The sequence below is a fragment of the Somniosus microcephalus genome, chromosome 14, assembly GCF_052327205.1.
Source record: "Somniosus microcephalus isolate GS21.2 chromosome 14, FLI_Smic_1.0, whole genome shotgun sequence".
NCBI classification, from domain to species: Eukaryota; Metazoa; Chordata; class Chondrichthyes; order Squaliformes; family Somniosidae; genus Somniosus; species Somniosus microcephalus.
The window spans coordinates 69,715,013-69,742,794 of record NC_141000.1 but is presented as its reverse complement, the minus strand read 5'-3'; the positions used below and the strand labels follow the sequence as shown (position 1 = coordinate 69,742,794).

General features: G+C 43.3%; 1 protein-coding gene across 3 annotated transcripts in view; it reads right to left on the bottom strand.

Annotated features, from left to right (window-relative positions):
* The window catches only part of sytl5 (synaptotagmin-like 5), a 139,381-nt gene that overhangs the window by 59,620 nt on the left and 51,979 nt on the right, over positions 1–27,782 (bottom strand). For all 3 annotated transcript variants that reach the window (XM_086006622.1, XM_086006624.1, XM_086006623.1), the window contains exon 2: positions 9,887–10,102. In XM_086006622.1, coding sequence (XP_085862748.1) covers positions 9,887–10,102 — 216 coding nt within the window. The remainder of the gene's footprint in view (positions 1–9,886; positions 10,103–27,782) is intronic.

Below are 27,782 nucleotides of genomic sequence, written 5' to 3'. Positions count from 1 at the left end.
ATAATATTCAAATAACAATTAACACTTTAACATGCACATTAAACTGAAATAGTCCATTTATAGATTCAGTCTTTGGGGCGGCTTCCTGATCCTTTCTGGATAGCGCCTTTCCTGAGGTTCTTGTTCTTGGTGCGGAGGCGATTCTGGCCCCTTTCGTCGGTTAGTTCATCAGTTTCCGCTGCTACTGTTTCTGAGGTAGATGCTACCGGTATGTCGGGTTCATCCCCAGGTACGCGAGACATGGGGTTGACTCGTTCCTGTGACGCTAAGATCTGGTCGACGTGGCGTCTCACAATATTCTCCCCGACATCCACTGTGTACATTAATGGCCCCTGCCGTGTGCATATCGTTCCGGGTTGCCATTTCTCTGTTCGGTAGTCACGGGCCAAGACTGGTTGTCCTACATTGAAGCTCCTTGTCGGCTTCTCATTGATGTGCTGGAATTGTTTATCCTCAACATTTCTTCACACATTTGGTCTGAGCAAATCCAGACGAGATCTCAATCTTCGGTTAAAGAACATCATGGCCGGGGTCTGGTTGGTAACTGCATGTGTCGCATTTCTGCAGGCTAACAGGAAATTGTCCACCTTATGCTGTAGTGGAATTTCATCATCGCACATGGCCTTTATCGCCTTTTTAAAGGTTTGTACAAACCTCTCAGCCAATCCATTTGTGGCTGGATGATACGGGGCGGATGTGTAATGCCATACCCCATTCCTTCTCATAAATTTCCGAAACTCTTCGGACACAAACTGTGGTCCATTATCAGAGCAAATCTGCTCTGGCAAACCGTTCCTGGCAAATATGGTCCGTAGGACTGCAATCGTTTTCTCTGTAGTGGTTGAGGACATTTTCATCACCTCAGGCCATTTCGAGTGAGCATCCACTGCTATTAAGAACATTGAGTCCATGAATGGACCAGCAAAATCAATATGCACCCGTTGCCATGGAGAGGAGGGCCACTCCCATGGGTGTAGAGGGGCATGTGGTGGTGTATTTTGGACCTTCTGGCATCCTGAGCAGCTCTTTGTTAGGTCCTCGATTTGTTGATCGATCCCCGGCCACCACACATAAGCCCTAGCAAGGCTTTTCATTTTCACCCCTCCCAGATGACCTTCGTGAAGCTCATTGAGCACTCTCTCCCTTAACTTGGGTGGAATTACCACTCGGGATCCACACATCACTGTCCCCTGGCATACTGACAGCTGTTCTCTTCTGGATGAGAATGCTGGCAACAGTGAGTCGCCATGTGTTGGCCATCCCCTCACCGTCAAATCATATACCCGAGACAGTGTCGGATCATTGCGGGTCTCCTTCTCTATATCCGCGTTAGTTACTGGCAATCGTTCAATTATCGACGAATAAAATATCTCGATAGGGTCCACTGCTGGTGCTTCCTCCACAGTAGGCAGTGGCAGGCGTGATAGCCCATCAGCGTTTCCATGCTGTTTCGTGCCTTTATATTCTATTTCATATTGGTTCGCCCCTAGAAAAAGGGACCATCTTTGTAACCGTTGTGCAGTCATCACCGGAACACCCTCCTTTGGATTAAAGATGGAGACAAGTGGTTAGTGGTCAGTCAGCAAGGTGAACTTCTGCCCATGCAGATAGTGGTTGAATTTTTTTACTCCCCATACTAGGCTGAGGGCCTCCCTGTCGATCTGGGCGTAGTTGCGCTCGGCTGAGGTTAGTGACCGAGACGCAAAGGCTACTGGCCTCTCCAACCCATCTGGGAATTTGTGCGACAGCACCGCTCCAATACCATAGGGTGATGCATCACATGCCAACCGAATTGGTAGTGCTGGGTTGAAATGGGCCAACACCTCTTTTGATGTGATCAATTCTTTGCACTTCTGGAAAGCTCGTTTACATTCGTCATTCCACTTCCATGGTACCCCCGTTTGCAGTAGGGTGTTCAGTGGGTGTAATACTGTAGACAAATTTGGTAAGAACTTATGGTAGTAGTTCACCAGCCCGAGGAACGACCTCAGTTGTGACACATTTTCCGCTGCTGGAGCCTTGACTACTGCCTCAATCTTTTCAGGGGACTTATGTAACCCCTCTTCATCAATAACGTGGCCACAATACGAGATCTGCTTCTGGAAAAACTCGCACTTGTGGCGATTAGCTCGTAGCCCATATTCCTTTAATCTAGTGAGCACCTTCTTCAGGTTGGCGAGGTGATCACTGTCATTTTCGCCCGTGACCAGGATGTCGTCCAAATAACGCTGGGTCCCTGGAATCCCTTGCAGGACTTGATCCATCGCCCTTTGCCAAATAGCCGGAGCCGATGCTACCACGAACACCAGCCGGTTGTATTGGTAGAGACCTTTATGAGTGTTGATCGTGAGGTATTGTTTCGAGGCTTCTTCTACCTCCATTTGCAAGTACGCCTGGGCCAGATCAATTTTGGTGAAGCATTTACCTCCAGATAGCGAGGCAAAAATATCCTCAATCCGTGGAAGCGGATATTGTACCGTGTGAAGGACTGGGTTCACTGTCACCTTAAAATCCCCACAGATGCGGACCTTCTTTGGTTCCCCAGGCGTATTACTCAACGACCTCTTCATTGCAGGAACGATGGGTGTAGCCCACTCGCTCCAGTCTACTTTGGACAGTACTCCTGAACGTTCCAACCCTTCCAGCTCTGCTTCGACGGCTGGTCGGATCGCATAAGGCACCGGTCTGGCCGTAAAAAACTTTGGGCTTGCATTTTCCTCTATTTTAATCGTCGCTGTTCTGCCTTTTAGTGTTCCGAGTCCCTCCTGGAACACTTCTTGTGCATCAGTTAGCATTTTTGACAGTCGTCCAGGTGTGACGTCGTCATCCTTTTTGGCTCAACCTTCAGTGCCTGTATGGAATGCCAATCTAATTGTATCTTCCGAATCCATTCACGTCCTAGTAGTGGTGGTCCTCCATCTGGCAATACATATAGGTCCATTTTAGGTATTTCCTGGCCTTTGTATATCACTTTCACCCTTATTTTTCCTTTGGGGTAGACTTTTTGCCCCGTGTACGCCTTCAAGACAATCTCTATAGCTTTCAAGGGTATATGTGAAAATAGCCGCTTGTAGTCCCTTTGGTTTATGACTGTTGGGGCTGATCCTGTGTCCAATTCCATTTTCACTTGGACTCCATCTATCTTGAGTGTGACCCAGATAGTCTGGTGATCCTCCATTTTGATTACCTTATGTAGTTTCAGACAACCCAGCTCCTTGCTTCCGGAGTCTGTATCACTTTTCTGTTCGTCTGAACTACTGTCCATCACCTTATGTACCTTTTTGTACTTCTCCTGTGGAGATTTCTTGCTGCTGGTTTTCTTCCCTGACCTGCAGACTCTTGCTATGTGTCCTGCTTTTCCACACTGTCTGCACACTTGGTCCTTGAACCAACAATCCTTCTGGTCGTGTGTTGTTCTGCCGCAGCGATAACACTTCCCTGCTCCATATGACATTTCATTGGTGCCATATTCTTGCGGTCTCCGTTGTATCTCTGCAGCGCCCCGTGCGGCTGCTTCGTATGATACTGCCATGCTGAAAGCCTTGTCCAGCGTAAGGTCCTTTTCTGATAGAAGCCGTTTCTGGGTTCCCTCACTTTGAAGCCCACACACAAACTTGTCCCTTAACGTATCTGCTAGTCCCAATCCAAACTGGCAGTGTTTCGATAGCTTGCGCTGTTCCGTTAAGTACTCGGCATTACTTTCATCTTTATGCTGGTTCCTTTTGTGGAACTTAAATCTTTCTGCTATCAGCAGCAGTGTGGGGTTTAAGTGGTCTTGTAGGATTTCCACTATGCTTTCGAAATTCTTATCCACGGGCTTCTCTGGGGTTATTAGGTTTCGCAGTAAGCCATAAGTTTTTGCACCCATGGAATTTAACAAAACCAGTGCTTTCCTAGCATCTGGCACTTCATTCGCCCTGCAGTACACCTCAATGCGTTCCACATATGTCGCCCAATCTTCGACTTCATTGTCGAACGCAGTGATACTGCCACTCTTCGGCATCCCTGGGTGTGATTTAACTGTCTAAAATGGCGTCTCCCGCGCTCTCCCTTCTTCTCCGCTGGCACAAAATGGCGTCTCCCGCGCTTTCCTTTCTTCCCGTGCTTGCCCTTCTTCTCCGCTGCGGCTTCTAAAATGGCGTCTCCCGCGCTCTCCCTTCTTCTCCGCGGCTCAATGGCATCTCCCGCGCTCTCCCTTCTTCTCCCCGTGGACGTTGTTCAGCCCTTGAGCCCTGGCTGTGCTCTGCGCATTCTCCTGTGCGCCTCTCCCGTTGCCGCCGCTCGGTCCTGAACCCGGCTCCTGCTTTACCCTCTCTCTCTCTCTTTTGTTTTTCCTCGACGCCGCTCGGTTTTCAACCCCTGGCTGCACCCTGTGCGCTTCACCCTCTTACCCCGTCGACGCTGCTCGGCTTTTTCTATGCCATCGGTCGGCTCCAGCCGCTGCTGTCCGGGAAGGGTCTGCGCTGTACCTGTTGCCAGTCTGTTGCTGGATCGTCGTGGCTGGGGAACCAAGCCCAGCTCTCAACAGCCTCCCCTGCGATGTTCACTCTCTGCCGGATGACTGGGCGGTTGCTCGTGGTCGACGCCCGTGCTTCTGGCCTCGACTTTCTTCCACCGCCCTCCCGGAGCGAATCCTTGAAGGGAAATGCAGAGTTGCAGGTAGATTCGAATCGACCTCGTCGCCACTGTTGAATCCGTGATTCTTAAAGTATGTTTTCCAATAACTACATGGAGGCTGTAACTTAACAATCAACAGGTGTTTACTGGAGGAGGGTAGTCTAAAGACGGTACTACAGTATACAGGAGCTGTAAAAGTAGTTCTCTCTTTAAGGTACATACACTACAGATGGGCCCTCGGTATAACATTTCATTAGAAAGCTTGTCCCTCTGACAATGTAGCACTCGCTCAGCACTGCTCCAGACTATGTGCTCAACTCCTGGATTGGTGCTAAAACTAATAACCTTCTGACTTAGAGGGGAGGTATCATAATTGAGCCGAGCTGCCACTATCGCCTTCTTCCTTCACCTGCCTCTTTCCCTCTTTCTTCTCTTTTGTCTTTCTCCATTTCCCTCCACCTTCCCTACTGTCTCCTCTTCTCCGTCACCTCAGTCTCTCTTTTTCTCCCTAACCTTCCCTTCTCTTCTCTTTCCCTTTTGTCTCTCTCTCCTTTCTCCCTCCCTTCCTTTCTCTCTTAGCTGCCTTCTTGCTTTGTATTTCTGTCTCTTTCTGGTCGGCAGACTTTAGCCTGTGCATTTTCAGAATGCCTTTTCCATACTGCAAAGCAGCACACCTTAGAAATAGATTATTTTTCTGAACGTTTTGCATTATGTTACTCTTGACAGAGGTTAAGAACAGCAATGCAACATCACAAACTCACACCTTGGCTTCACAATACAAACTTGTAGAAACTCTTGAGAAACTCGAAACTGTGCTACCCCCTACCTCAGTGCAGCATTGGGGAGGGTTTAAACTAAAATGGCAGGGGGTTGGGAACCTGTGCAAGGAGACAGAGGAAAGGGAAGCAAGGATAGAAACAAAAGACAGGAAGGAGAAAAGCAAAAGTGGAAGGCAGAGAAATCAAGGGTGTAAATCAAACAGGGCCACAGTAAATAAGAATTCTAAAAGGACTGAGAGTGTTAAAAAAATCAAGCCTGACGGCTTTGTGTCTTAATGCGAGGAGCATTCGTAATAAGGTGGATGAATTAGCTGCGCAAATAGATGTAAACGGATATGATATAATTCGGATTAGAGACATGGCTCCAGGGTGACCAAGACTGGGAATTCAACATCCAGGGGTATTCAATATTCAGGAAGGACAGGAAAAAAGGAAAAGGAGGTGGGGTAGCATTGCTGGTTAATGAGGAGATTAACACAATAGTAAGGAAGGATATTAGCTCTGATGATGTGGAATCTGTATGGGCAGAGCTGAGAAATAGCAAGGGGCAGAAAACATTACAGACCCCCAAACAGTAATGCTGAGGTTGGGGATGGCATTAAACAGGAAATTAGAGATGCGTGCAATAAGGGCACAGCAGTTATCATGGGTGACTTTAATTTACATATAGATTGGGCTAACCAAATTAGTAACAATACTGTGGAGGAGGAATTCCTAGAGTGTATACAGGATGGTTTCCTGGACCAATATGTCAAGGAACCAGCTAGAGATCAGGCCATCTTAGGCTGGGTATTATGCAATGAGAAAGGATTAATTAGCAATCTTGTTGTGCGAGGCCCCTTGGGGAGGAGCGATCATAATATGATAGAATTCTTCATTAAAATGGAGAGTGAAGTAGTTGACTCAGAGACTAGGGTCCTGAATTTAAATAAAGGAAACTACGATGGTATGAGGCATGAGTTGGCTAGGATGGATTGGGGAACGTTACTTAAAGGGTTGACGGTGGATAGGCAATGGCAAACATTTAAAGATCACATGGGTGAACTACAGAATTTGTTCATCCCTGTTTGGCATAAAAATAAAACAAAAAAGGTGACTCAACCGTGGCTAACAAGGGAAATTAGGGATAGCATAAGATCCAAGGAGAGGACATATAATTTGGCCAGAAAAAGCAGCAAACCTGAGGATTGGGAGCAGTTTAGGATTCAGCAAAGGAGGACAAAAGGATTAATTAAGAGGGGAAAATAGATTATGAGAGTAAGCTTGCAGGAAACATAAAAACTGACTGTAAAAGCTTCTATAGATATGTGAAGAGAAAAAGATTGGTGAAGTCAAGCGTAGGTCCCTTGCAGTCAGAATCAGGGGAATTTATAATGGGGAACAAAGAAATGTCAGACCAATTAAATACATACTTTGGTTCTGACTTTACAAAGGAGGACACAAACAACCTCCCAGAGATGTCGGGGAACACAGGGAGGAATTGAATGAAATCAGTATTTGTAAGGAAATGGTGTTAGGGAAATTGATGGGATTGAAGGCCGATAAATCCCCAGGGCCTGATAATCAGATACATCCTGGGTCACTTAAGGAAGTGGCCCTAGAAAAAGTAGATGCATTGCTGGTCATCTTCCAAATTCTATAGACTCTGGAACAGTTCCCATGGATTGGAGGATAGCTAATGTAACTCCACTATTTAAAAAGGGTGGTAGAGAGAAAATGGGGAATTATAGACCGGTAAGCCTGACGTCAGTAGTGGGGAAAATGCTAGAGTCCATTATAAAAGATGTAATAGAGCACTTGGAAAACAGTGACAGGATCGGACAAAGTCAACATGGATTTACAAAAGGTAAATCATGCTTGACTAATCTACTGGAATTTTTTGAGGATGTAACTGATAAGGGAGAACCAGTGGATGTGGTGTATTTATACTTTCAGAAGGCTTTCCATAAGGTCCTGCATAAGAGATTAGCGTGTAAAGTTAAAGCACATGGAATTGGGGGTAAGGTACTGTCTTGGATACAGAACTGGTTGGCAGACAGGAAGCAAAGAGTTGGAATAAATGGGTCTTTTCCCGAGTGGCAGGCAGTGACTAGTGGGGTACCGCAGGGATCGTTGCTAGGACCCCAGCTATTCACAATATATATAAATGATCTAGACAAGGGAACTAGATGCAATTTCTCCAAGTTTGCAGACAACACAAAGCTGGGTGGGCGTGTGTGCTGTGAGGAGGATGCAGAGAAACTCCAGTATGATTTGGACAGGCTGGGTGATTATACTGCATTTGCCATGCATCTGCCCAATGTGGATAAATGCGAGGTTATCCACTTCGGTGGCAAAAACAGGAAGACAGATTATTATCTGAACGGCAATAGATTGGGAAAAGGGGAAGTGCAACGAGACCTGGGTGTCCTTGTGCACCAGTCACTGAAGGTAAGCATGCAGGTGCAGCAGGTGATTAAGAAGGCAAATGGTATGTTGGCCTTCATAGCGAGAGAATTTGAGTACAGGAGCAAGGATGTCTTGCTGCAGTTGTACAGGGCCTTGGTGAGACCACACCTCGAGTATTGTGTGCAGTTTTGGTCAGCTTATCTGAGGAAGGATGTCCTTGCCATTGAGAGAGTGCAGCGAAGATTCACCAGACTGATACCTGGGATGGCAGGAATTAAGTATGAGGAGAGATTGGGTCGATTCGGTTTATATTCGCTAGAGTTTAGAAGAACGAGAGGGGATCTAATTGAAACTTATAAAATTCTAACAGGACTAGACAGACTAGATGCAGGAAGGATGTTCCTGATGGTGGGGGTGTCCAGAACCAAGGGTCACAGTCTAAGGATAAAGGGTAAGCCATTTAGGACTGAGATGAGGAGGAATTTCTTCACCCAGAGAGTGATGAACCTGTGGAATTCTCTGCCACACAGGGCAGTTGAGGCCAATTCATTAAATATATTCAAGAAGGAGTTGAATATATTTCTTGAGGCTAAAGGGATCAAGGGATATGGGGAGAAAGCAGAGACAGGGTACTGAATTTGGATGATCAGCCATGATCTCATTAAATGGCGGTGCGAGCTCGAGGGGCCGAATGGCCTACTCCTGCTCCTATCTTCTATGTATTTTTTTTAAGCACATACCATATTTAATATTTTCTTACATGGACTTAATTGGGGTGATTTTCACTTTCACTGCCTGGGTGGTAATCTAGCGGAGTGGAACACCCAACCGTTGTAGAACCCTCCCAATTTTCATTCCATTGATTTCAGTTATTGCATGAGATACAATGTATAAAAGGAGATCCACGGCAGCCCAGCAGTTAAGAAGAGCGGGAATTGGAGCAGTTTAAAAAGGAGACTCGCGACAGTTAAACAAACCCAGAGAATAATCACAAAGTGGCGTCATAATCAGCACAATTGAGGAGCAGCAGATCCGGAGGAAATTAGGCTAGGTATTTCATTTACTATACACATTAAAAAAAACTTAACTATAAATAAATAATTAAATAAATATTCAGAATAATTAATAACTAATATAAATCTAGGACATTCAGATGAAGGTTTAAGCATTTAATCACTAGTATACCATGGTGCAATTTCAAATCTGAGAGTATTGTATTTCTTCCTATATTTTGAAGGTGCAAAATGTCAAACATTAGAACAGTTGTTATGCTTAACTGCAGTGCATGCATTCACCACATTTAAAAGTATTAAAAAGACATTGAAGAACTCTTGAACTCCAAGCCTCTGACAGTCTCCTTTCATGCTACTGAAAACCGGTACCCGATTAGTGACCAGTACAGGCCTATTTATTTTGGCTTCAATGAAATTGGAGTATATTAATGAAATTATAATGATGCAGAAAGAAGCAGAGCTGTAAAACTTCAGCTTGATATCCCATCTAACTGGGGATAAATTGTATCAGAATTTTATAATAACCAATTTTAATGGGCATGATCTTCATGAAAATGTGTTCTGCAAGTAATTTTTCATTTGTTCATGAACATTTGCTGTAATGATGGAACATTTGCTGTAACGATGGAACATTTGCTGTAACGATGGAAGATGTGCTGCAACGATGCAAGCAACCATAAATTGGATCGATGGCACGTGATGGCATCAAAATGAAATAAACATATGCTCCTTGGTGTTTCTCCCATACCAAATATAAAAGCTCATCAAAAAATATTTTACGATGAAGTGCCTTTTTATAGCATCTCTGAGAAGCTTTGGCAGTTCTGTACATAATTACTGAATAAAGAACATAGATGAGAGTGTCATTTTTATGATTACACATACGAGGGAAAGCATATTGTACTTTCATAACGTGGGTGTTGACAATAGGTAACCAGTGACTAGAGCAGCAATGCTTCACTGCGACTGTGATTACTTGTAGCTATGATTAACCCTGCATCACAAAATGTCCTGACCATTAAATAGTTAGAATTAGAGTGGTTAGGATTATTTTGCTGGTTAATATTTGCTTTAAAATCAAATACATACGCAATTTTAGCACACGCAGTGCATTTCCAGCTCCTGTCATTGACTATAATGCGACATTCTGTACACACGCGGTCATTGCAGGCCTGGCACAGGTCCCCTCGCCAGAAGATTATGCCAAGCGTCTTCTGGCATCGTTTACAGACTCGGTCACTGACTGGCTGGTTTCTTCGATTCCCCCCGGCACCACGGATTTTGATTAGCTCATTCTTTAACTTCCTGTAATAAACCAGAGTGTTCGCTCAGTAACTCGTAAAATGACAAATGTAAACCATGGATTTATAGACGGCCATTACTGACAACACATTACAAAAGCAAAATATTGCGGATGCTGAAAATCTGAAATAAAAACAAATGCTGGAAATACTCAGCAGGTCAGGCAGCAAATGTGGAGAGAGAAACAGAGTTAACGTTTCAGGTCGATGACCTTTCACCAGTTCTGACGAAAGGTCAATGACCTAAAACGTTAACTCTGTTTCTCTCTCCACAGATGCTGCCTGACCTGCTGAGTATTTCCAGCATTTTCTGTTTTTATTGACAACACATTGCTACTTAGAAGCTGCCCAATCTCACCACTAGCCAAAATGTTCTGATTGGTGTTATTTTAATGCCAGCGGCAACATTGCCGATGTTCAAATAAGGTTGATCGGATGACCTAAACTTGGGTGGTTTCAAGGATGATCAGACAAGAGAGGAGGGCAGCACACTTTAGTTTAATAAGTACATGCCATTTAATAAAGTATTGTTAGGGAAAAGTGTTACTGTACATCAGCTCTAAAATAAGTATCGAGGTCTAAAGCATTAATCCTACTACAGGAAACTCTCGTTTAAATGGCACCTAAATATCCGGAATTCTCTATTAACCGGCAAAATTCTCGCTCCGAAAACAACACATCAATAACCGGCAATGTTGCCGAGTCCGAGTCCGAGTCTCCAACGGTGGCCGAGTTAGTCAGTGGGGGTAGTTCTCCAAACTGCCACTACTCGGCCTCTTGGCGCTATCGGAAGTTGGAGCACCTCAAAAACCCTGCATCAGGAGTCTGACTCTCCCGCGCTGCCGGTAGTCTCTTCTGATCCGCCATTTTACAGGGGTACTGTGTGTCTCCCACGCTGCTGGTCGTCATTGGATTGCATTATGGAAATCCCAAAAGTTGGTCCAAGCAAAAGGAAGAGAGTGGTGTTAACTTTAAAACAGAAAATCGATATATGCCAATGACTAGAAAGGGGAGAGAAGCGTATCAACATTATGAATGAATTCTAAATCAGTTCGTCAACAATCTACGACATCAAATCGCAGAAGGATAAGCTGCTCCAGTTTTATTCAAGCTCGGAGACATCTAAGAGCGTAGAGAAACGGCGTATGCTTCGTACGCCTAAGCTTGAAGAGCTGGATACCGTGCTTTATGAGTGGTTTTCTCTTGAGCGTTCAGAGGGTGTTCCGATTTCCGGACCCATGCTAATCGAAAAAGCGAAGGATTTCTACGCAAAGATGGAGCTCACTTACAAGTGTGCTTTCTCTGAGGGATGGCTAACGTGCTTCAAGGTACGGCACGGGATACAACGACTTGATATTTCCGGGGAGAAGAAATCAGCTGATCACGACGCCGCAGAAGAATACTGCGATTATTTCAATCGGATTGTGCAGCAACAAGATTTGTTGCCAACACAGCTATACAATGCCGATGAAACTGGCTTATTTTGGAGATTTTTCAAGAATCAACGTTTGCTGGGGCTAGTGAGGCTAATGCTTCAGGTTACAAGAAAAATAAAGATTGTGTAACCATGCTAACGCTGCTGGATCACACTGGGTTAAACTTCTTGTCATTGGGAAGTATAAAAATCCCCGTGCATTTAAAAATGTGAGGCACTTACCTGTTGAGTACAAAGCTCAAAGAAATGCTTGGATGGATAAGGAAATCTTTTCGAATGGGTTCCATCATATTTTTGTTCCATCTGTGAGGGAACATTTCCGTAGAATAGGAAAACCTGAAGATAGCAAATGCATTTTATTGCTTGATAATTGTAGAGCCCATCCGCATGAATCCGAGTTGGTTTCGGGAAATATTTTCACCATTTATTTGCCACCAAATGTAACTTCTCTCATACAACCCATGGACCAGGGCGTTATCCAAAATCTCAAGTGTCGTTACCCAAGAAAGACTTCCTACGTAAACTGATAAGCCAAGATGACAATACAGGTATTCACGCATTTCAGAAGGAATACAATCTTAAAGATGCCATCTTTAATGTTGCATGTTCCTAGAACTTGGTGAAAGGTCACACTTTGAGACAAGCCTGGCGCAAATTGTGGCCTTCTGTAATGTTTGCTGAAGGTTCTTCTTCAGAGGAGGAATTTCATGGGTTCAATGTTCGTCCCAAGAGGACTACAGTAATGGAAATGGCTTGCATGGTGAAAAATGTAGGCCCAGCAAACCCTCTACGTCACCTCAGTGAAAGTGATATTGAGCAGTGGGTTGATGCAGATAGAGAAGTTGCTGTTGTGCATATGCTAAGTGATGATGAAATAATGGAGAATGTTTTGAATCCAAAGAAAGAAAAGGAAAGTGAGATGGAAAGTGAAGAGGATGAGATTTCTGAAGAGAACAAGATTTCTTGGGCTAAAGCTAAAGCTGCAGAAGATTTTTTTTCATTACTCAAATTTGCTGAAAGCCATTCTTGCTATTCTGCCCAAGAAGTTATGCACCTCCATATTCTGCATTCCACCTTTCTACAAAGAAGGCAAGAGTCCACTAAGCAAGCAGACATCCGGGACATGTTTAAGAAAGCTTCCAAAAGAGTTGAAGCAGTGGAAGTGCCTGAAGAATCTGTTGAAGTGCATGATCCTGATGACCCAGCTGACATGGATACTCCTGACGAACCAGTTGACTTGGAATAAGTGTACAGTCAACCACCGTACTTTATACTGTACTGTACAGTCGTTTATAAGTTTTGTTTTACTGTTAAGTAATTAAAGAGTTATGGATTACCCTCAACTGGCAGTACTGTACTTAATCAAGCATCTTCCACCATCCATTTAACACAACATTCTGTAGTACCCAATTACTGTATACTGCACATTTCTTGATTTTTTTATTTTTCTTTGTTAAAAATAGCCTCGGTAGATAACCCTCTCCGTCATCCGGAATTTTTGATAAACCGGCAACACGCCGGTCCCGTCGGTGCCGGAGACCAGAGTTTCCTGTATTGATTTTGCATTTAACTTGAGAACTTTGTTTTTATAGATAATCTGCTGCCGTAATAAACAGAGAAAAATGATGATGACTCCGTGGTTAAATGCACATGAGATTTTACTGATCCATGCAGACCAGGAAGATGTCATGTTTGATCCCTTATCAATGTTGACTTGGCTGATCTCAGCTGGGAATGCACTGGTGCCATGTAAATTGGCCCCGTTGTCCTCAGATTGGGCAAGGGGCAATCAGTTCCTAGTCATTATTCATTAATTCTGTGCATGCTAGCGGTTGCATGTGCTGAAGGTAGGATCAGGCTTGGCTATGATGCCCAATGGTCAAATATCCTGCAACATTCATGTTGATGCTCACACGTGAAGATCAATCACTTGAATGAGGTACTGGAGGGCTGCTGGAGCCTACGACACCATAAAGCAGCATGATTCAGTAGAGCAAAATGGGAAGAAAACAACGGTAATGAAGCAGACATATGGGAGTTTGACTGTGCTGCCAATGGGAAAAAAGAACTTTAAAGTACTGTTGGGAAAAGGGAATGAGTAATAGTGTACATCAGTCCAAAAAGGCTCATAGTATTGAGGTCTAAAGCATGCATCCTACTGTGGACTTTGCACTTTAGAAACACAACAGGTCTAAAGTTGTGAGAACACCACTGGTAAACTTTGTTGCTTTGGAGAAATGTAAAGTTGTCAGTTTTCAGCGGAATATTTTCTGATCTCAAGATATATAACAAAAAAATAAGAAAGCAACAATAAAAAAAGTCTTATTTAACAAAAAAGGTGTATGTCCCTTTTGAGCAATCTCATTGACTAATAGTAATCATATGAACATTCCATTTGTATCACTTTCTAGAAATGTGATTGCAAGCATGTGACCAACCTGATTTTTCTTTTAAACATTTGACTGACATGGGTGTGAACTGATAGTGGTAAAGGTTGACTAAGCGAGGCAGGAACTCGGCATATTTCAGTTTATACACAATGGCTCATTGGATTGTTACATTCCAATCGTTGCTTGATTCTTTTGAATGTTGTGATTGATGTGCAGAAACAATATGACTAATATATCACAGTTGTCATTGGCCCACGGTAACTGCTGACCATTGGTCTCTGGTAACCATGTGACTAAAAAGGAATGACATCAAAGGTGACATAATGATCGTTTGGATGTTTCTTGGGATATAAAAAAACATTCAAAAATATCACACCAGGGTTACTTATAAAGTATAACTTTGGACAGGAGAGTTCAACATTTTCTTCTCATTCATTATAAAGTTAATGGCTATATAATATATGCAAGTGAGCAATGCAATAGCAGGAAACATAGCACAATATATAATATTTTAAAAATTGTGTGAAGCACAATGACAGATCAATGAGAAATACACAATTTATACATTTGTGGCAAATAGAAGGTTGTAGCAAAGTTCAGGATGCTAGTTCTAAGTAATGGAAATGGTTTTCATTCCAAAGTAGCAGATTTTGTCTATGTGCAGGGAAATCATAAATGTGTTCTTTATAAATTGGTTCAATATTTTGTTACATAAAACATAGAGGAAATCTTCCCTTCAAGAGTCACCAGCAAATGCTTCCAGCTCAGGTGTATCACAGCTAGGTGAAGAGAAAAACTTCCCTTATTCAGCCATAACAATGTGCCCTGATCACTGCTTCAGAAAAGCACCCCCACCCCCTCTACCAGCTTGAGTTTTTCCCATTCCTACAGCCTTGAAATCAGATTGCCAATTTAATGCTGATGTGCTGAATAGTGGCCAGTTGTGCTCAAGTCATTTCATGTAGAAGGATCCTTACAGCTTATAGAAGAGATTTTCATCTGATCAGTCGGGGGCAGACAGGCAAAAATAATCTTTATCTTAGGAATGCACAGGCGTTTAAAAAAGCATATGTTACTCAACAAAAACATTATTTAGACACAATGGAAAATCTCTACCCTTGTAACAAAACATATTGATCGTCGCTTTGAAGAGCAACTGCTGGTAGAGCTGCACGACTATCTCTTAGCATCTAGGATGCAATATCACGGACTACTGGTCTGAAACTTTTCGGGCCTTAATTTCTTAGTGCCACAAACCCATCGCTATTCTGGTGGTGCACAGCAATGGCTCGCCAGAACAGAATAAGTCAAGCAAGTTGCGGGTGCCAATTAGGCGCCTCAATGCAGCTCACCTGTCTTACAATGTCGCCCCTCGCAGAGACCCAGAGGTATATCTGGGAATGGGGGGTGGGAAGATGGGAGTGAGGGTGGGCTGGTAACGGGCCACACTTGTTTTGTGGAGCCAGGAGGCACACTGCTGCTCCTTTCCACTCCAGAAAATACTAAACATTTTCCACATATTTGGGCATTTTTTTGAGTGTCCTCCAGCGATCCCTTTAAGGACTGTTAGTTAGGCTGCTCAAGTCCTGGAAGTGCCGTCAGAGCTTGTGCATTGTAAACTCCGACTGGGACAAATGAATTTAGGAGTCCGGGTCTGAAATGAATGCCGGAGCCTCATTTCAATATCGAAATGAGGCCTGTGCTCATTTCAGACAACCTCCGTCTAAAATAAGGCCCCAAACAATTTAGCAGTGGCCCAAACTCCCATACAGATTAGGCGTGGGCTGCTGCGCTGTTAAATTACTTATTGTTGGGCAACAATGTTAAATTTAGACCCTTTTCAATTTTATAACTGTAAAAAGGAATAAATAGCAGGTAGTTGAATATAAAAGATGTTCGCCAATGCAGTATGGGTCCTTCACCTGGCTTCCACAGGTATGGTAAAAATAGTGATATTCTGGTAGAAAAGGTCACGCATCTCATTAGCGAGTTGCACAATTTATGAAATAACGGCCACCAATAAAAAAAAACTCTCCCTCACAGGCAATGTGCGTAACATATGACTTGCTCTTGCTGCAAAATCTTCAAGTGAGGCATTTCCAAAGTTGTAAAGGGATGAGCTTAACCTCTCGTTCTTAGCTCACTTAGAATGAATACGGCCAACATAAATAAGACAGTCGTAATATGATCATTATTGAATGTGTGTACTGCCTGCCATAATCCTTGTAATCAGGTAATGTTGAACTTTAATATTAGTCATTTGGAAGTTTTTTAATTACTGAGGGGATGTATGATTTAATTAAAAAATGCATAAACCAATACTTGGAAATAACCATTAAACAACTATAAAGGCTCAAATATTTATTTGCTGGCAAATTAGTGTTTTCATTACTGCTGACTGCTCCCAAAGTAAACAAGTGACAAAGAAAAAATGACTAATGTGAATCATTAATTGCAAGGTACAATTAATTTAATCTGCAATCGCACTGTACTGTGGCAGACAAAATAAACACTAATTTCCTGGGGATCCAGTGATGCTGCAGTGCCAAACCTCTCTTCCCTTTACTCTTTTGCATTCATCATTTTGGTTATATTACAGAGTGCAGTGATCAGACCCAGAGCAACAAACAGTCAAAGCTCCACTAGCTAGATTCAGGAGATCTATTGGCACATCTCACAAATATTTTGCTTCCAGAGGTCTATTCTAAAAATAATTTTAAAATAATTTAAAATGACAACTTGCTTTTCTCCTTGCAGGTTTCTAACCAACAACGATTTGCTCCAATGTGACACCTGCATGCCTACCAAAACACAGGATTTAGTATTATTTTGCCTCCATCCAGGACATAGTTCTCTCTCCTTTCTGTGCAGCAGTCCATCTTAGACCCTACTGAGAAGTGACCAAACTCACCGAGATATTGCAGTTGTGAGGTATGTCTGGGACTGAATCAGAGAAGCCCAAGTTGCCAAGCAAGCACTATTCCTCCTGAGCTACATGGCCAAGGTTAGCAACAAGGAAGAAGAAAAGAACATTTTGGGAAGAGAGATGAGCATAAGGTATTAATGAAATGAGACTGTATTAACTGAACCAGATAGAATTATAATGAGACAGAATTTGCGGTGGGTATGACGGCGTACTCTGAGAGTATGCCGTCATACCGCCTTTGAAATGGACCGCAAGTTCGGGATTTCCGCATGTGCTAAAACCCAAAATTGCAATCGGTCAACATACGTGTTGTCAGATCATCCACATGGCCAAAGAAAAACCAATTGCTGGGTTGCGCAGAGTTGGGCTATTTGCCCACCAACTTTCCAGCAATTGCGTACAAAAATGTTGCATACGCAGTGCCTGTTTGCATCATTTTCATCTTGGAAATCGGATTGTTTAATTGCATCAAATGAGATTTTCTTGTTTCTGCAAAGATTGGAGTTTTAATGATGTCAATAATTATCAGCAAAATTAAATTTTTATTAACAGAACTAAGATGTAGTGAAGTTGGTGGAATGAAGCTAATTAGGAATTAAATTCCAATCCTGTAAAGTAATTGTAATTAAATCGGATTACAGGATTTCCTTCTGAAATGATGTAAATATAATTCTGTTTCCTGATTGGAGGACCAGGCCCCTGGAATCCTTGGGCCATTACGCTGCCCTCCAGGACGCAGCGTCAGACAGCAAGTTTACAAACGAGGGCCCCCATCAGGTAGGTGTGTATTCTTTTCGCAGTTCTGCAATTTTTGGGCCATAGAATTTACAGCACAGAAACAGGCTATTCAGCCCAATTGGTCTATGCCGGTGTATATGCTCCACACGAGACTCCTCCCACCCTACTTCATCTAATCCTATCAGCATAACCTTCTTTTGCTTTCACCCTCATGCACTTATCTAGCTTCCCCTTACAAGCATCTATGCTATTCAACTCAACTACTCCATGTGGTAGTAAGTTCCACTTTTTAACCACTCTCTGGCTAAAGAAGAACTGTGACATTACAACCACTATAGTCACAGCCAACACACATTAGTCATAATATCCCTGTGCTTCCAATGAACATGCTTGTAATACAGGAAACTCTTTTTTATCTGGCACCGACGGGACCGGTGTGATGCCGGTTGATCAAAAGGTTCAGATTACAGAGAGGTATACTTACCAAGGTACGAGAGCCCCGTACACGGCCACAGGTGCAGGAGCCCCGGTTACACGGCACTTGTGCAGGAGTCCCAGTTACACGGCCACAGGTGCAGGAGCCCCGGTTACACGGCGCTTGTGCAGGAGTCCCAGTTACACGGCCACAGGTGCAGGAACCCCGATTACACGGCCACAGATCCAGGAACCCCGGTTACACGGCCACTACTCTTGAATTTTGCCGGTTAAGAAAGATTTCCGGATATTTTGGGTGCCAGTTAAAACAAAGTTTCCTGTATAGTGTGCTGTAAGTTGTTAAAACAAGAATTTTTAAACATAAAAGTTACAGTAACAGAAATGTTTTCACTGGGGCCTTTATTTTTAAATCACTTCTGATTTTCTAGAGCCTGTCTGCTACCATTCATGCTCATATTTTATTTTCTTCAGTTATTTTGTTGTACCATCTTAATAACCTATGCCAACAATTAACCTTCTGTTCTGTACTTCTTTCAAATTATGTCACGCATCTAGAAGAATGAATTTCTGTAAGTTGTTACAAAGTATTTACAGCACAGAAACTGGTCATTCAGCTCAACAGGTCCATGCCGGTGTTTATGCTCCACACGAGCCTCTTCCCACCCTTTTTCATCTAACCCCATCAACAAATCCTTCTATTCCTTTCTCCCTCATAATGCATCTACACTATTCACCTCAACAACTCTTTGTGGTAACGAGTTCCACATTCTAACCACTCTCTGGGTAAAGAAGTTTCTCCTGAATTCCCTATTGGATTTATTAGTGACTATCTTATACTTATAGCCACTAGTTCTGGTCTCCGCCACAAGTGGAAACATCTTCTCTACGTCTACCCTATCAAACCCTTTCATAATCTTAAAGACATCTATCAGATCTCCCGTCAGCCTTCCCATTTCAAGAGAAAAGAGCCCCAAGCCTATTCAGTGTTTCCTGATAGGTATAACCTCTCAGTTCTGATATCATTCTAGTAAATTTGTTGCACCTTCTTCAGTGCTTCTATAATGTTACCAAGAAGGTGGCTCAGCACCACCTTCTCGAGGGCAATTAGGGATGGGCAATAAATGCTGGCCTTGCCAGCGACACCCACATCCTGTGAATGAATAAAAAAGGAAATCACCTTGAATGGTTTGACAGTATTCCACACCAATATATTTGCATACAGCATGGTTCAAGGGTGGCACTAAACCCTGCTGTTAATACAGTTTAGTTTCATCTTTTCTTCAAATTGCCTGTCCACCACCATGGATAAGATTCTAGAAACTTCTCTGTTACAGACGATGACTGAATTCTAGTAAATCTTTGCAGCACCTTCTCCAGTGCTTTTTATAATATGATGAAGACCAGAATGGTTTACAGTACTCCAAGTGTGGTCTAACCAAGGTTCTATACAAGTTTAACATAACTTCTCTGCTTTTTAATTCTATCCCTCTAGAAATGAATCCCAGTGCTTTGTTTGCTTTTTTCACGGCTTTATTAACCTGCGTCACTACTTTTAGTGATCTGCGTATCTGTACCCCTAGACCTCTCTGTCCTCTACCCATTTAGACACTTATTTTCCAAGGAGTGTGTGGCCTCCTTATTCTTCCTACCAAAATGTAGTACCTCACACTTATCTATATTGAAGTTCATTTGCCAATTTTATTAATGTCTTCCTGTATTTTATCGCAGTTCTACTCTGTATTAACTACAGCCCCCAATTTGGAGTCATCCGCAAATTTTGAAATTGTGCTTCTGATTCCCGAGCCCAAATCCTTTATGTAAATGGTGCACAAAGGTGGTCCCAGCACTAATCCTTGTCACCATTTGCCAATGTGAGTCACTACCCTGAACCCCTACTCTCTGTTTTCTGTTTTTTCTGCTACTTGTCTTGACTCCACAGCCGTGATTTCGCTGACTAAGGCGGGTCCGGGGCGGCCGGGGTCGGTGTTGCAGTCCCAGCCCACTGCCTACTGCAGCCCACAGTCTCCAAGTGATTTTATGTTCATTGGGCTTGTTAAGCCCGCCCTGCGAGGTTCCTGGCCAATTAAAAGGAAGTGGGTCTGATGATGTCATTTGATGACGTGTCATCAGCCGGTTTCCTTAAAGGGGCCATGTCCAAATTGATTTTGACAGTTCTGTTGTCAGTGTTCTAAAGCATTGAGGTGCTGCAAACACTGACAAGCACTGCACAGAGGTGCATGGCTGCACCCAGGTTCACCCATGACTCACTCCATATGTTTATGGACGCATGGACGGAGTCACAGCACGCAGGGAGGTTCTCTTCCCTTCCCATGGGCAGAAGAGACCTCCCCAGGAGATCAACGCAGCCTGGTTGCACATTACACAGGAGGACCCAAGCAGGGATGTCGTCAGGAGGACCAGGCTGCAGTGGCACAAATCTTTCAATGATCTCAGTAGATCACAAAACATTACTGCCAAGCCACACTCAACCTTATCCTACTGTGCCACTCATCACATCCACATCACTCTGTCTTCCCTACCCTACTCCTGCACATCTTTACTCACACCAACTTAGCTTGGACCTCCACCCATCCCTCTCTATCTACATTATCACTTCCCCATTTCACTAGCCACCCCTCACACTCACCCTCATCCTACTGCAAGCATACCAATTAACAACACACAAGAGTAGGCACTTGGGTGGTTTAGCCAATTTCATGTGAAGTTTCTGTAATCTCTACCACAGAAGGCAGTTGAGGCCAATTCATTAAATATATTCAAGAAGGAGTTAGATATATTTCTTAAGGCTAAAGGGAATCAAGGGATATGGGGAGAAAGCAGGGACAGGGTACTGAATTTGGATGATCAGCCATGATCTCATTAAATGGCAGAACAGGCTCGAGGGGCTGAATGGCCTACTCCTGCTCCTATCTTCTATGTTTCTATGTTTACTATTTATTTACTATTCCTTGATAATTTAATTTTGTAGTTTCTCTTTGCCTTCCTAATTGTTTTTTGATTTCTTTCCTAACCATTTAGTATTTCCCTTTGTCATCCTTTGCTTTGTTGTTTATATACTTAGTGTGTACCTTTTTCTTTAGTTTCAATTTTGCCCTTATTTCTTTTTTGTTCTTGCTTTTTAGTGAGATTTTTTTTTTCCTGGACACTCTTGATCACCATTTTAAATGTTTCCCTCTGCTGTTCTATTTCTATGTTGGTCAGTAAATTTTTCCATAGTTTCATTATTTTCCCTAGTTCCATTCTCATCCAATTAAAATCAGCTTTTTTTCCAATTTATTACTTGGGTCTTTGTCTTACTTATATCCTTCTCAATCTTTGTCTTAAACCTTATGATTTTCTGGTCGATATTACCAAGATGTTCCTCTATGACTACTACTCTTATCTGTTCTGGTTCATTTTCCATTACTAGATCCAGCAGCGCTCCCTCTTTTGTTGGGCTTTTTACATACTGGTACGAAAGAAAAATCATTTTTGGCAGTTAACAAACATACAAGTTCCAGAAGACATTTAGCAGGAAAAATTGGGTGGCGCCCATTTTGGGGCGCTAACGTCGCCGGGCGCTACTTTTAGTGCCCCGAAAAAGTTAGCGCCCCCTTTGCCATAGATTCAGTAGTAGCGCCCCCAAGCAGGAGGTGGGGTGCTACTGGAAAGCACTCCACCTCCTGCTTGGGGCACTACTACTGAATTTCACGGTGCCATGTGCAGCAGCGCCATGTGCTGAACCACCGGGGAGCGGGGTGCCATGAAAACAGCCCGGCACTCAAGAGGAGTGTCGGGCTGAACGATTGCAGCCGGCACCCTGCATAAAATGTGAAAAGGGGCAGGTGCTGGCAGTTGGCCAAATTAAAAATGGCCACCCGACACCTCCCCTTTAAGTAGCGCCATTGCCGCTGCAAAAACGCTGCCTGATCCTGTCAGACATATCCTCCGGCAATAGGTCAGTGGGCGCAAGGGAGGTTTGCGGTCGGGGCACTGCACATGGCGATGACATCATCACCGACGGTGCAGCACCGCGTGGCATTACCAGCTACCACCATCGCTAACCTCCCGCTGAATTTTGCGGGATGCATTAGTGGCACCGCGCCACGCCCGGCCACTAGGGGATTTGCGTCCCCCGGGGGCACTAACGAGAGGTCAAACCAACCCAATTTCTCCCCCTAAGTACTCAAAAGAGTTAATGTGCACCATTTCATTTAAGTGATGTGTGCCAGTGTCGAAACACTTGCTTTGAGTTTTTTTTATTGCAGTTCACTGCTTTTGCAACTAGTTTGCTTTGAACATTCTCCCTTTTTGTGAATCTGATTGTATGTCGCCAAGGCTTCTTTGACAGCACCTCCCAAATCCACAACCTCTACCACATAGAAGGACAAGGGCAGCAGGTACATGGGAACACCACCACCTCCAAGTACCCCTCCAAGTCACACATCATCCTGACTTGGAAATATATCACTGTTCCTTCCTTGTTGCTGGGTCAAAATCCTGGAACTCCCTACCTGACAGCAACGTGGGAGTACCTTCACCACGTGGACTGCAGCAGTTCAAGGCGGCAGCTCACCACCACCTTCTCAAAGGCAATTAGGGATGGGCAAGAAATGCTGGCCTTGCCAGTGCCGCTCACATCCCGTGAATGAATAAAAAAATGTCCTGCACACATTATAAAAACTCCATTCCCTGTATCCCTTTCACTACCTCTTCTTGCCAGTTTATTTGGGGGTCGTTAAAATCTCCCATGATTATTATTCTATGCCCTTTACTCATTTCACATATTTATTTACATATTTCTTCCTCCACTTCCTTTCCACTATTGGGTGGTCTGTAGTATACCCCTACTGGCGTGTATGATGCCTTTCTATCATTTATTTCAATCAAAATGGACCCTGTTTCTAACCTTGTGTTAAGTATGTCCCTTTATTCTACTGCCATTATGTTATCTCTAATTAGTAGAGCTACCCATCCCACCCATCCTTCCTTATCCTTTCTGATTACGTTATAACCTGCAATATTTAGTTGCCAGTCCTGTTCTTTATGTAGCCATGCTTCAGTTATTCCTACTAAATCTGGTTCCTCACTACGGATTATTGCCTCCAGTTCCCCAGTTTTATTTTGGATGCTGTGCACATTGCTGTACAGGCAGTTTAATTTGTTAATAATATTGCTCCTTTTACTTAATTTTTAACAGTCCTTTTATACTTCGGTTTTATAACTGTATTTCTTTCCTGACTGTTTGTTACCCTTGTTCCTTACCTTCAGCGTTATGTCATTTTCACCAGATCCCTCCCCTCGTCTTACTAGTTTAAAGTTCTATTTATCCTTTCTGCTAGGACACTGGCCTCACTCCAGTTCAGGTGAAGCCCATCCCAGCGGTACAGCTTATTCCTGTCCCAGTATTAGTGCCAGTGTCCCATGAAATGGAACCCCTCCTACCCACACCAGCCTTTCAGCCACGCATTCACCTTCTTGATCTGTCTATTCCACCTTCTCTACCTGTCCTGCTAAAAAAAAGTGGTTTAGAAGGCATACGGGATACTTTCTTTTATTAGCCGAGGCATAGAATAGAAGAGCAGGGAGGTTATGCCTGAACTGTATAAAACACTAGTTAGGCCGCAGCTTGAGTACAGCGTACAGTCTGGTCACCACATTACAGGAAAGATGTGATTGCACTGGAGAGGGTCTGAGGAGATTTACGAGGATGTTGCCAGGATTGGAGAATTTTAGCTATGCGGAAAGATTGGATAGGCTGGGGTCGTTTTCTTTGGAACAGGAGGTGGCGGAGGAGAGACTTGATTGAGGCGTATAAAATTATGAGGGGCCTAGATAGAGTGGATAGAAAGAACCTATTTCCATTAGCAGAGAGGCCAATAACCAGGGGGCATAGATTTAAAGTAATTGGTAGAAGGATTATCGGCAAGTTGAGGAGAACTTTTTTACCCAAAGGGTGGTGAGGGTCTGGAACTCGCTGCCTGAAAGAGTGGTAGAGGCAGAAATCCTCATCACATTTAAAAGTACTTGGATATGCACTTGAAGTGCCATAACCTACAAGGCTAGGGACCAAGAGCTGGAAAGTGGGATTAGGCTGGATAGCACTTTTTGGCCGGCACAGACACAATGGGCCGAATGGCCTCCTATAATTCTATCCCTATGCCAATTAGCATGTGGCTTGGGTAGTAATCCCAAGATTACCGCCCGTGAGTCGTCAGTGATATAAAGTAACATCAGATAAATCAGCTGCTGTTTATTAATGCCTGTACCACAAGCCCTGTTCCATATCATATTTTTAAAGGTTGAGTTGGGTAACTGCGATGTTTCCTTTGGGGAGAGAATGTGTTTCAGTAAGATTGGTGGGGAACATAGGAACAGGAGGAGGCCATTCAGCCCCTTGAGCCTGTTCCGCCATTCAATGAGATCATGGCTGCTCTGTGACCTAACTCCATATAGCCGCCTTTGGCCCAAATCCCTTAATACCTTTGGTTAACAAAAAGCTATCAATCTCAGATTTAAAATTAACAATTGATCTGACATCAATTGCTGTTTGCAGAAGAGAGTTCCAAACTTCTACCACCCTTTGTGTGTAGAAGTGTTTCCTAATTTCACTCCTGAAAGGTCTGGCTCTAATTTTTAGACTTTGCCCCCTAGTCCTAGACTCCCCAACCAGTGGAAATAGTTTCTCTCTATCTACTCTATCTGTGCCCCTTAATATCTTGAAAACTTCGATCAGAACTTTGGGGGGGGGGGGGGGGTGTCTAAACATCCAATTTCAATTTAAAAAAAAATATATTTTTATAGCAATTGAGAACAAAAATGACATTAACCATGCTGCTACATTTTTTTTCTTTGAAAGAAACAAACCAGAAACCTTGGAACAGCCTGTAAATTCTAAATCGAGGGAACCCAGCACCACGTTGATGCCAGGCGGTGCCCTGGTGCTCCTTTGAAAATGGTGGAACAAGAGCGGCAAACAATATGCTATAATGGAATTCAGAATGTAGTGAAATAGAACGTGACCCTACATAAAGTGATAAGAAAATTGGGCCTATAGAATTATAAATTAGTGAGTTAAATTACATCCGTCTAAGTTTATCTCTAATTTAACAGCTACATCCTAATGACACAAGTGGAAATATTGATCGGTTCTGTTTATAGGAAATGGCAGAATGTGAACTAACTGCTTGTTACAGTTTTCTAGGCTAAGGGGGAGAAATTCGGTATCGCCCCGTTTGGGGCGCAATTATCGGCTGGGCGCAAAGTTTAGCACCTGGCGCTAATTATCGCCTCCGACTGCAAACTTGGCTTGCATCGCCCCTGGAGGTGATTGGAGTGCTAAATCAGGCGCTACACACCTCTCTTAAGGTGCTAACGCCGAGGAGCGAGGCGCTACCTCAGCGCTGGCGAAGCTCATGTGATGTCAGTTAGCAATGGAACACAGACACACTGGCGCCAGCCAGTTCTTAAAGGGATCGATCTTGCTCTCCAGCCACACCCTGCTCATTGCAGCCTTGAATCTCGGCCTGGAGAGACCTGTACATCAATTCTGCTGGAAAGAACAGTGGAGAGGCCCAGGGAAAGAGCTCAGAGTGCAGCCCCCATAGTCTCTTCTAAATCGAAGCAAGGAAGGTCAAATCAAAATGAACCTGCAAAGTGCTGCTCAGTACCCAAAACTCCTTCACACAGCGTTGAATCTTCACAGAAGTCTCTCTCTCTCAGAATGCGTGGTGCAAAAATATCGCCGACAAAAAAAGGCAGGAAGAGGCTGCCTTTAAATAGCGCTCCCCCAGTCCCTTCCCGACTGCAAAACGTTCCCCTCTGCCTATTGTTGCTAGCGCCAGGCGGGGCCACTCAATATCCGGTCTGGGGCGCTATCGGGGCGTTGCATGCTCGACTGACGTCACTATCTGCGGGCACAGGAGATCGTGGTGGTAGTGTTTAGCGCCGCCGCAAAATGTCTAGTCAATTTCGCGAGCGGCGCAAACATCGCCACGCCCGGAAGGCGCTAATCAACCGAATTTTTCTCCCTAAGAATTTGGGTTCTTTTTTCTTTTGTTCATTTATTATTCACAGATATAGATGATGAGACACAACACATTTCTTTTCTTGATCCTGAAAGACATTTAACTGCATATTACGAACTCAAGCCTACAGCACCTGTGACTTTCTCATTTGTGATGCCAAAAATCAATCTTACTTTTCATTGATTATTCCCCAGGTTTTTAAACAGTGACCAATCGATAGCCTGAGGTAATGCTCCAGCATTGTCTGACAAAAATATAGAAAGTGTTACTAGGAAAAAGAGAGCGTTCATAAATGGTATTTGTATGTCACCACTGGCAAAAGTTGGTTCCCTTAATAAAGCTTTGTATCATGACATATAATGTAATAAGTGATAGTGTGGATGATAGTTGATAATAAGTGCAATGAATCATCAAGTTGCTGTGTAATGGAATTGGCATCAACCTCCACAGAATAGCTGAACCTAGTCTGACCAGATAATTGTGCCTTCAGGCTCATAAGTAACAATATTGTGAGAAAACATCAATAAATTTTTTGTGTTATTGAGCAAGACCGTTACAGAATGCATCAGGGCTGAAAGACATGAGGGACAATATTTCCTACATGTTTCATTATATAAAAATCTATAATCTTTTTAATATTCTGCACTACTGCATGAACACAGGACATTGCACTGCACATTTGAAGGCAATAAACAGACAGCATCTCACCAATAATGGTAACTTTTGGAAATTAAATGTTTTAAGTTTAAAAAAAACTTGTACTGCCTTTAGTTTTCCCATTAGCTCTTTTCAACCAGTTAAAAGATCACCATTCCAAGCGATTATGCAGAGTGCCACGTAGTGTCTCAATATTTTGGTACAGCAATGCTCTCCTCAACTCAACTGTGATCTGAGTATGCAGTATAACCATGGCTATCCCTTCAAATCAGTCCTAGTGATACACCAGATACTATACCACATGGTGCTCTAACCTTCTCATCGTGGATGTTCTGCCACTGATGAAGAATGAGCATCAAACTATGGGTGCTGATCTATGACCATTTGTTCAGGAATATGACAGTTTCAATGGACGGGTTGCTGGTTGTGAGAATGTCAGGGGAAGGTAACTTTATGTCTTACTGTTTAAATTGGACTTCTGGATTTCAGCTATTTAGTTGGGTGAAGAAATCCTGGAATTGTTTTTTCTTTTGCATCACATGTATGTCAACCATAAATTTCTTCTATGATTTGGGTTTTGCAACATGATAGTGGCAAAAAATTATTTAAAAAAAAATCTAGTCTTAGATTGGCTACGGTCCCTTTAACTCAGTGACAAAAACCAAAAGTGAGAATTTTCCCGTCATGTAATGCCGATTTTCTAGCGCGGCTGGGCAGGGTGGAGCGCCATCCCATTGGATCTCTGGCAATTTCCGTCCCTGTAACCATCTCCCGGGTTTGCTTTCAATGTGTGACCAAATAAAAGCAGCATTGACCAAAATGATACCAGTGCTTAAAGGGTTAAATTATGACGACAAGTTGCATAAACTTGGTTTGTATTCCCTGGAGTATAGAAGGTTGTTTAAAATGAAAAGGAGATTCGATAAGGTAAATATACGGAAACTATTTCCTCTGCTGGAGGAATGCAGAACAAGGGGATACAATCTCAATATTAGAGAGATGCTGTGAATGCTGAGTCAATTGACATTTTCAAGACTGAGATCAGTAGATTTTTGTTAGGTAAGAGTATCGAGGAA